Source organism: Miscanthus floridulus, chromosome 10 (genome assembly GCF_019320115.1).
Source record: "Miscanthus floridulus cultivar M001 chromosome 10, ASM1932011v1, whole genome shotgun sequence".
Classification (NCBI taxonomy): domain Eukaryota; kingdom Viridiplantae; phylum Streptophyta; class Magnoliopsida; order Poales; family Poaceae; genus Miscanthus; species Miscanthus floridulus.
Window position 1 is genome coordinate 9720893 of NC_089589.1, and position 10892 is coordinate 9731784.

General features: G+C 49.5%; 1 protein-coding gene across 1 annotated transcript; it reads left to right on the plus strand.

Annotated features, from left to right (window-relative positions):
• The first annotated feature begins 8367 nt into the window (after positions 1-8367).
• On the plus strand, positions 8368-9675 carry LOC136487976 (uncharacterized). The gene has a single exon (XM_066485049.1). The coding sequence runs from the start codon at positions 8368-8370 to the stop codon at positions 9673-9675; it is 1308 nt and encodes a 435-aa protein (XP_066341146.1).
• The last annotated feature ends 1217 nt before the right edge of the window (positions 9676-10892 follow it).

The following is a 10892-nucleotide window of genomic DNA, read 5'->3' on the forward strand; positions in this document are numbered from 1 at the left end:
TCTGTCCTACAACCACAACGACCAGCCGCACGACGTAGACGACGTGACAGCCTCTGCTGTACAAAACTATGTTAACTGAAAGAATATAATGTATTAATGATATGTTTGAAAGAATATTTTAAATTTTACGTCTAGGAAGCCAAGTATGTAGTCGTCATTGACTCTCGGCCGAACGCGCTCGATCTCTTCAACTGAGCATTTTAGTGTATTGCCCTGCAACAAAGTTCTCAATAATAAGACTTCTGATAAGATAGCATTTAATTTTGTTTTCTTTTGTACAAGAATGTAACTTATTATAAGGGTTATACGGCTCGAAGGTTGCAATAACTACAATAGATAACTCCTAATGTCGGTCCAAGAATGCCTAATGTATTGTTATGTAACTCAATGTAACAAAATAAGGCGATTGGCTTACCACTCTGTCCAAGATCGGTCCTGCCTCCACCTGCCTCCCTGCACGAGTGGACTGGTCGTACGCCGTGTCTTCATCGTCGGAGGACTTGATATTGGCGTAGTCAGTTTTGGTCCACTATAGCCTGAGCCTGCACCGTGTCGAACGCTGGTACCAAGCTTGGTACCGTCTGAACTCACGGTTCATGTGCGGCTCGTTGTTGTCGTCCACGTTGTCATGCATCTCCTCCCATTCCTCAATGTAGGACTGGTGGTGCCTCTCCCAGTCAAAAATCTTCTTGTTCCTCTGACGATCCAACCTGCACGTATGTCATCGTTACATTAATCCACGTATGTGGCACCATATTATAAGAAATGGACCATCAGCATGAGACATTAGAAATATCAAAACACTTACTTGTGTAAGTCAACGCCAGTCGACAACAGAGGGATAGGCCAAAGTTGTCTCACTCCAAATTGGCGTGCAACCCAATCTGGCAGGTGGTACTCGATAGCATAGAAGTAGATTAGAGGGCACCTCATCCTATAGAAGTAGTCGTCGGCCCCACAGACGTTGCTCAGCTGAAAAGGAAGTGCGTCCTCTCCACCATACGGCTCCCACTCCACCTACAACATGTCCAAATAAGATGTTAGATGGTATACTAATCCTTTTTCAAAGCAGCATGGAAAATAAAATTTACTTACACTAGACGCTGTCAGCGAATCTAGCTCGTTCGTGTACTCAATGTATGCCCGGTCTATCCTCGTGTGTGAAACCCTGACCTGGTCCCAAAGGTACGCCCACGTCGGCTGGCGACTTGGAGGCTGACCTTGGAACCACTCACGACGAGCCAGAACCTCTGGACGACCAACTAGAAAATGAGCCCACATCCACAGCTGTAATAGGTACACGCATCCACCAAGTGACGAGTTCACCATAGACCGATGACACCCCTCGCACAGCTGCCGATATAGAAAACACAAGACTACAGAGCCCCAGCTGTACTGACCCGCCTGGTCCCAGTCATTGAGGCAGTGGATCCACATCCAGGATGCATTGTCACCCGTGGCATCAGGAAAGAGAACGCAAGCAAAAAGATGTAGGATCCACGCCCGGCAGTAGTACCCAACTGTCTCCGCATTTGCCTCCTTGGGGCACTGTGCGAACTCTGCACGTAGCCATGAGATGGGAACTCCAGAAGTGCGAGCCCCTTGCTCGCCAAGCTCACGCCCAAGGAAGGCCTCCACTCGTGCTCTCCAGCCCTCTGACCTGCACTGCCCGGTGACTGGGTTCCCATGAATCCTTAGGCCTAGCATCATCTGATAGTCCTAAAGCGAGACTATCATCTCCTCGAAAGGTAGGTGGAAGCTGTGAGTCTCCGGCCGCCACCTATATTTAAGACCAAGCAAGATTACTTGTCAAAAAGTCAATCGCATGAACAAATGGCCATGAATGAAGGCAATTATTCACTTTAATACCTGTCTATCAACACAGTTATCGCCGCTGAGTTGAACTTGGGCAACCCACGATGAACCTAAAAGGAGATGACATCCAAGCCAGCTCTTTGCAGGAAAGGAGTGTACCTATCGTCGTACCGAATGTCCAAGAACCCACTATGGGTCCTAGAACGAAGGTGCGGAAGGTCCTACATCGAATAAAACATAGTCACATGTTACTTCACGAACACATGTACGAATAAAACTTATAGATTATTACCTGTCCCAGCGCAACAAGACGTCCTCGATGGGTCTCCTCGTATGTCGGGTCAAGGAGGTGGAATTGCTCCATCCTACAAAAAAAGTGAATGAATTAGAATTGCAATGTACAATGAAACATGAACTTAAAAATGTATAAGTAATTGACACAAATACAAGCATAAATTGAGACATGCATAATTAAATATATGAATAAGACAAATATAAAATAATACTATAAACCAATAGTCCTACCTCACTAATATGCCAACGGCAACTTCGTGAGTTGTGGCCAAGTCTACCACACTAATCTGCCATCGGACATTGTACCGCCCCTATGCTCGACCTGATAAGTCCATGTGGCATGGTCAAAGATGCAACCTCATGTGTGCCAGCCCTTTCTCTTGCCTTCTCTAGGTGTGCCTTTGGTTTCGGAGCCCATATCTCTCCATCACTCCTCAACTGCAATGCATGGGCATGTCTATCGTTGAACCAGGCAACAAGCTTATAGAAGGTGAATTGAACAATTGCATTCACGGGCATACCACATATCCCCAATAGCAACTTATTGAATGACTCTGCCATGTTGCTGCACTGAAACTCGTACCTCCAGCCACCAGCGTCGTGAGCTCTCGTCCATTTCTCCAAATCCCTCATCAAACCTGTGAGCCATTGTCTACCTTCTGCATTTGATGCGATTCTGATCTGCTCCAACTTTTCCCTAAAGTACTTGTCCTCAAGCTGTCGAGTAGCCTCCTAGAACAGATCAAAGTTTTTCTTGACACCGTCCTTCCGGAGTAGATTCTCGGCAAGATGTCGAGTACACCAACGATGGTGCAAAGGTGCATACCCCTCTAACTGCTCTCGCATGGCATTAAGTATGCCCTGATGCCTATCAGATATGACGCCAACCTCCCTACCAGACCCAACCATGTGTATCCGGACTAGCCTCAAGAACCATCCCCAACTATCATTGTTCTCCTTCTCAACCAAAGCAAATGCCAAAGGAACCAACTTGTTGTTTGTGTCACAGGATATGGCTACAAGAAGTGTGCCCTAGTATTTGCCAATCAAGAACGTACCATCAATAGAGAAGACGGGACGACAGTGCCTAAAGGCCTCGACACACTGAGGGAAGCACCAGAAGGCACGAAAACATATCTGTCTCCCATCCTTCCATGCATTAGGTTTTGGGATGTACTCATAATGCATGCCTAGATTCACCACTTTGATTGCATTGAAAAGAACTGGCAGCTGCTCATACCCATCCTCCCAGTCCCCATATATCATCTTCCACGATCGCTGCTTAGCCCTCCATGCTTTACCATAAGTTATCACATATCCTCTATACAATGCCTCAACGGTCCTGATAATTGTTCTCACCTTCATGTTGGGTTCTCCCTACAAAATTCCCATCAATTGCTTGGCAATGAGGGTAGATGTCAACTGCCGATGCCTGTAACACCCTAAATTTGCATTTTCTAGAAATAGCCAAATTGATTTATTTAAGCAATGTTGGTGAGCATTGAAATATAGGAAACAAATAATTTTTTTATAAAACTAAAATCAAATATAGTTTAAGATTAGAAACTTTTGGATGCATACATGCTGCTGCAATATTTATTCATGGGATGATTGTTCTTGAATTAGAGTTCAAATGAATTCAAAAATTATTTGAAAATGCTTTTGGGAAAATTTGTTTGGAAAATAAAAAGGAAAAATGATCATCTCCTCCTTTCCTTGTTTTCGGCCCGCGAGCTTTTTCCCTAGCAACCGCCGGCCCAGCTCCCCCCTCCCCTTTCCCCCCCTCGGCCCGCCAATCGCCGGCCCAGCCGCGCACCTCAGCCGCTCGGCCCAGTAGCCGCGCCAGGCAACTGCCCACGCCCCCCCGTGCCCTGCCGCTGACCGCCCGGGCCGCTTGTCGGCGCCATCTTCACCCCGCGCGCCTTGGAACCGCCCGGCCTGGCCGCAACCGCCGCCCACGAACGGCATCGTGGGAGCGCGCCCCCCCTCACGCCCGGCCACTTTAAATCGGCACCAAGCCCGTCTCCGCCCCTCCCTGCTGCCTCCACGCCCCATTTTTCCATTCACCTGCGCGCGAGGAAGCTACAACCGCCGCCGCGCTCGGCCTTCTCGCGTCGTGGGAGCGCCCCTCCTCGCGCTTGGCTTCTTTAAATCGAAGCCCGCACCTGAGCCGCCCCCCTTCTGTTTTTCCCCGCTCCCTCTTGCGTCGCCGTGCCCGTGAGAACCGCCGCCCCGAGGTCTCTGAGCTCCGTCGTCCGCCTCCGCGCGAACCTCCATCACCGAGCGGCCTCCGCTCCAGTTTTCACCGCGGTGAGACTCGCCGTTCTCCCCTCTATCTCCCCGAGCAGTTTATTTCTCATTTTTTTGGCTTCTTGAGCCTTGGCCGTGAGCTCCACGAGCCATGGTCGCCGGCCATGGCGGCCACCGCGCTAGCCGCCGTTCCCGGCCGCCGAAATGGCATGGCCGCGACCCCCCTTCTTCCCCCACGCTCACCGGTGCCCTTGGAGGTCCATTTGGTGAACCCTAGACCCTAACTGCGCGTGACCATGACCTCCACGTCGCCGGCAATGGTGCCTGGCCGCCGAAGACACTGTTTCGGCCGGCCGTCCCTCCATAGGCCGATCCTAGCCACCCATCGTGAGATCAACGGCCAGGATTAGAAGTTACCCCTTCGCGGGTAATTTTGCTAAAGAGTCCCTGGACTTTTCTAGGTCCTAACCCGCAGCCCAAAGCGTATTTCCCCGAATGCGCAATCCCGATTGGAAAGCGTAAACTCCACGGCTTAAGTCAGAAATACGTTTTCAGTATTTACAGAAATGCCATTTGAACTGTTTTGCTTATAAAATTGTCGTTTTAGCTCCGAATTGATCCATTCAAATCGCGTTAGCTTCGTAATTTCATAAGCTACATGTTGGAGCTACTGTTAGTCAAGTTTGGAACTTTTTAATTTTATGATTAGATTTAATTAAATATATGGCTATAGGAAAACCCGTTTAAATCATAGCTTTCGCATTTTAGCTCCGTTTTTCGTGAACTTCGCGTTGACGTGATCGTAGCGAGACGTAGATTAGTTTTACAAACATTTTATCTTGTTTTCAATACTGTTGGTGTACTATTCTAATGATAGGAATGTTTGCTTTGCATGAATGCTTTTGAAATGTTGTATGTTGCTGTGTTGGTCGCGTTCAGACGGTGAGGAAAACGTGGGAGACCAAGAACTCTTCGACGACCAGTAGGACCAGCACGAGTTTGTGAACCAAGGCAAGTATAACATGGGCCTTCCTTGATGTTCTATTTCGCTTTAATCAATTACTTATTTGCATGTGTCTAATTTTGATACCCGTAAGGACATCCTAGTGATTGTTTATCCTGTTCCTTGTCTCCTATGGGTTAAATGCATATGGGTAGATTGCTAGTGCTCTAACTGAACTTGATATACATGTCGATGAATGATACTATGGAACAAAGTGAGTAACATGATTTATAACAACTGTTCCATAGGGAGAAAGTGCAAATGACCTTTGTTCATGTTGCTCCCGGCCCTCCATAAGGACTTATCTGTTGGCAAAAGCTGGGACTGACAGTGCAACCGGGAGAGTCATATGGCTCTGACTTTAGCTCAGTAATAGGACCTTTCCTAGCTGGTTAGAGGTTACCTTTTGGCGCAAATGGGGCTTGCCACTTTGGGTATAGGGCTGCCTCTGTTCCTATGAGTATAGCCGCGATGGATTTGTGCCATAGGAAAGGGGGGGGTCCCTACATCTGCCTGCCAAGGAAACCTAGCGGCCCTAACTTGTTAGGGAAACCTATGAAATGGCTTCATAGTGTACCCTGCCCGCTCACCTTGGTAGTGACATGGGAGTAATTAACCCGGGCATATGGGGATCACAACTCGCGGTGAATGTGCACCACCTCTGCAGAGGGTAACAAACTATTATAACAGTCGTGCTCACGGTTACGAGCGGCCCAGAAAACTCACAGAATAATTGGATACTTGTTGATGATCATTTATGATGGTATATGATGGATATATGATACACTTGACTCTGATAATTGTTCATATGGGATTAAATGGGAGCTTAAGCATAACTTGATAATACTTGAGAATAAAAGCTTGACCTATTAAAAATGCTAACTGCAGTAAACCAGAGTCTAACCTTTTTGAGCTTCATAACCCCATGTTAGCTTGCTAAGTACAGAATGTACTTACACTTGTTTATTTTCTTTACTTGGATAAAAATCCCGGATGGGTAACAGAGGACAACGGGTATGAGGATTTCCCGGAGGATTATTAGGCTTGAGGTCAACCAGTTGACCTTCCCTGTGATGAAGCCCACGAGAGTTCATTATCTTTTTATCTTTCTGCTGTGATGTATAAGACTAAGTTTTATTATAACTCTGATGTATGAAACACCGTGATGATACTTTATGTAATTTGTTAGCTTGTGTGTGTGATTGATTCCTAGGCACACACGAGTTTTATGCATTCAATTTTATCCTTAAAATTGGGTGTGACAATGCCTCAGTGTCAGCTCATGGTCAGCACAATTGTGTGGCCCGACAACTATTATGATCTTCCATTTCCCGGTCACCTGTTGCTTCCTTGCACAAACCCTCTATGGCTAGCGTTCCTTGTCATACACAACTATGTAACGGCGCTCCACATATGAATGTAATACCCTGTAAGGCCTCTTTCGTATCACTGCAAAAGCCTACAACCACCTCTTCAAAGCAGGAAGGTCATTGAACACCCTCCCCTCCTCAATTACCATGTTAGGACCGGCCTCAAGAGCTTCTAGGAGCTCATCATCATGTCCTTCTGCAAACACCTGATCGGAATGAGCAAGATCACTGAACTCATGAACTCTAGGATCATGGCGGTCGGGAAAGATACGCCTCATCATCTCAACATCACTCTCCGTCAGCTCTCCAATAGGACGATCATCATCAGAATCAAGAGCCCTAGCCATCTCATATGGCTCCGAATCATGCATAATTTCAACACTATTGGAGCCACGGAATCCATCTCCAAAGTGCACTTACGCAGCAACATGGGGCACATCAATATTCTCAGGAATGTCTCCTACAACATCATTACAGAAATGAGGAAAGAATGAAAGAAATAGATGTAAGGAACGGGGTAAGCTCCCAAAAACCATGCGGTTAAGACACTTACTCGGATGATTCTGTGTCAAAGGGATCTCATAAGGAGGATCTGCCATGAAAACATGAGTATGACAACCATCTCCAAATACAGCATTGGGGGCAGATTGAGCATCAGGAACCGTAGGCGCAATCTGCACATGCAGGTAAGGTTCCGAAATGGGAGGGTCGATGTGTGCCGGATGATCCATTGCTGGGGTAAACCTATGAGGGATTGGATCAACTAACACCCGACGCACAACCACGTCCAAACATTGCAGCTGGCTCTTCATAGCCGATCTCACATAGTTCTCCCACTGATCTGCACAACCAATTGAGATAATTCATCTGAATATGTTCGGAGGACAACCTAGGTGCAGTACACCATCAACTGCAATGTCATCATCTCCAAAGCAATGCAGCTCCTCCCGAGCCCTTGCAACCATCTCACTAAATGAAGGTCTATCATTGAATAGCACAGGCACGCTTTGCATATCAAGAAACTCAACATATCCATAGCGATCGCTTTCAACCGTGCCTCTATGATATATGGTCACTAGGTTGTCCATCTATTTCAAAAACGTAATGAAACACATGTCCTTTAGTCCAAATTAGACGATAGATAGTACCTAACAAGTACTTTCTAACTACAAACTAAGTAATCAAGATAATAACTACGTATATATTTATAGTGTACTCACTAAATAGCTAGATCATATGTAGTTAACTACAAATATAACTACATATCTAAGTAGCTATCTAACTATATCTATTTACCAATGTATCTATGTTTCTATCTATCTACATATATATCTCACTAAATCAACTAACTGAGTCATCACAGTAACTAGTAAATAACAAACACCAACTAAATAGGTACATTGCATATTTCTAATTTTTACCTTTCCGGGTCGGCGGACGACGGGCGTAGGTCAAGGCAAAGATCTAGGCCCGCGGTGGCACGGGCGACGAAAGAGGTGGCACGCGGTGACCGCGGGCTGCCCGACGCTCCACGTGGCGAGTCCGGCTCGACGGACGCGGGAGGCACGCCGGCGTTGGACGGCGGCAAGGCGGGGCGAGGCCGACAGTGGAGGGGGGCAAGGCGGGGCGAGGCCGATGCCACCGGTGGAGACCAAGGCGAGGCTAAAGCGAGGACGGCGGTGGAGGACTTGGCGGCGGGCGCTGCAGCCAACCACGGGCAACGGCGCGAGGGCACGGCGGCGCGGTGCGGGCTTGGGCGAGGGAGCAGCGGCGGCAGCGCGGCGCGGTGAGGGCGCGGGCTCGGCCGTCGGAGCAGCAGAGACGACGCGGCGTGGCGAGGGCGCGGTGGCGCGGGGCGGCGAGGCACGGGCGCGGGCGCGGCGCGGGGCGGCAGCGCGCGGTCGCCGCTGCCTAGGCGCGGGCGCGGAGGCGGCGGTGGCATGGGCAAGGCGGTGGCATTGGCAGGGCGAGGGCGATAGAGGAAGAAGAGAGCGGAGCGGCGCGAGCCTAGATATTTCTGAGCTCGGCGCCAGAGTGACTGGCGCCGAGCTCGGCGCCAAGATCTACGGCGCCGAGCTCGGCGCCAGTCACTCTGGCGCCGAGCCCCCTGGCAGGCATGCCCAGGAGCTCGGCGCTAGTGACGGTGGAGCCAAGCTCGGCACCATTCACCCTGGCGCCGAGCCCAGGGTCCATTTCCGGGATTCTTTTCGCCAAGGGTCTATTTGTGAGAAACTTTCAAAAAAGGGCCAAATAGTAAAAAATTCGGCCCTCCCGAGCATCCCGCACTTCTCTTCCCAGCGCCCCTCCTCTCCCGGATCCACCGCAGCGGGCGTGCTCTGCCTCCTCCCCGGAGCGTCGCCTCGGGCAAGCATGGCCACCTCGACGAAGCCCCGGCGGCGAGCAGCACCAGCTCCGGTCCCGCTCAGCCTCGATCCGCCCGCTCAACCACTTCGCCTCGATCCGCCGGAGGGGAAGGCGCGGGCTCTGCCAGCCGCGGCTCCGCCGGCCGCGGGAGCGAGGGCAGCCGCTGGAGCGAGCTCCGCCGGGCGCGGCTCTGCGGGCCGTGGGAGCGAGCTCCGCGCTGCTTGGGGCCAGAGCCGCCGATGCCTCCGCGTCATCGAGGAAGCAAGGGCCGGGCGTCGTGGCCGCTGGCAGCTTGGGGCCATGGCTTGCGCCTCCGTCGGCTGCTTCGTCGCCTCGTCCGTGGGAGCGAGCTCCGCGCTGCTTGGGGCCAGAGCCGCCGATGCCTCCGCGTCGTCGAGGAAGCAAGGGCCGGGCGCCGTGGCCGCTGGCAGCTTGGGGCCATGGCTTGCGCCTCCGTCGGCTGCTTCGTCACCTCGTCCGTCAACAGCTAGTCGTGCCTCCCCAGCGCTTGCGCATCTGTCGTTGCTTCGTCGCCTCCTGCCCCTCAGCAGCAAGCAGTCGAGCCTCCCAGCACTGTAGAGATGGATTGCAATTTGCAAGTGTTAATTTCTAGTACTGGTGTGCTTCAAACTACCGAATGATTATTGGTTTGCATCCGCGGGGGCTGATTTTCTTGCGGATAATTATTATTTTTTTTTGGAAAATAGGTTTGCCGAGTGTATTTTGAAAAATACTCGGCAAACCAATTTTTTTTTGTCCATTTGCCGAGTGCGCGATAAAAAACACTCGGTAAATAGCTGTTTGCCGACTCACAGATGCCGTGTGTTGTATGCCGAGTGTTACACTCGGCAAAGCAGTTGCCGAGTGTTTTTGGGCCTTTGCCGAGTGCCCCTGGCACTCGGCAAAACTACTGTATCCCGTAGTGTTTGTTCTTTTTGCTGCTGTTGTCTGTTCAGGGGGCCATGATGCAGCCTGATGCGTCTGCTTAATTGATTCAACAAACACTTGTGTGTATGGATGAAAACGGATCGGATACGGATGGATATCACTGATATTACATTTGTTTTCATATTTTTGGTTGGATTCGGATTTTAATATGGATAGTGTCAGCCATGCCGGATAGGATACGAATGGATGTCGACATCATAAATATGCGATTTTTGTATTTGGATACGGATACGGTATCGAATGTTGAATATCCGGACTTGGATGCGGACAAATCTGAACATCTCTAAACGAATTTGGTCTCGAATACGTTCGGAAAATATCCATACCGTTTTCATCCCTACTTGTGTGTGTATTATTCTCCTCACCAGAGTCCAGACATAAGTCAAGTGAAGTGTTTTGGGTTGTCTTTTAAGCCAACCGTTCCAAATTTTAGTTGCATGTTACTTTTTGATATATTTTTTTGAGGGAATACTTTTTGATATGTGAGTTTGGATAAATTCAAGCCTAGATGGGCCTAAACCTATCCAATACCAAAACTTGGCCCGGCCCACCTACTCATCCCTTCTCCCGTTTTGTCTCAGGCCCGCGTTTCTCCACGTGGACGTGGGCCTTACATGCCAAGCCCACCCAACGCGTGCATGGCGCCGCCGCCGGCTGAGTGAATAGAAAAATCCATCCTAGCTCCTAGGCGACGTCGCTGCCTGTGTCTATCCTAGGACCCTCTATTCGACTAGAGAAAAGAAAACAATTACGCCTTCTTCTATCGTAGGACGGAGAGGGAGTATCATCAAGCAACTACTACTCCGATCTCAAAACAATTAAGGTACATGTATATTTTTATAATGGCA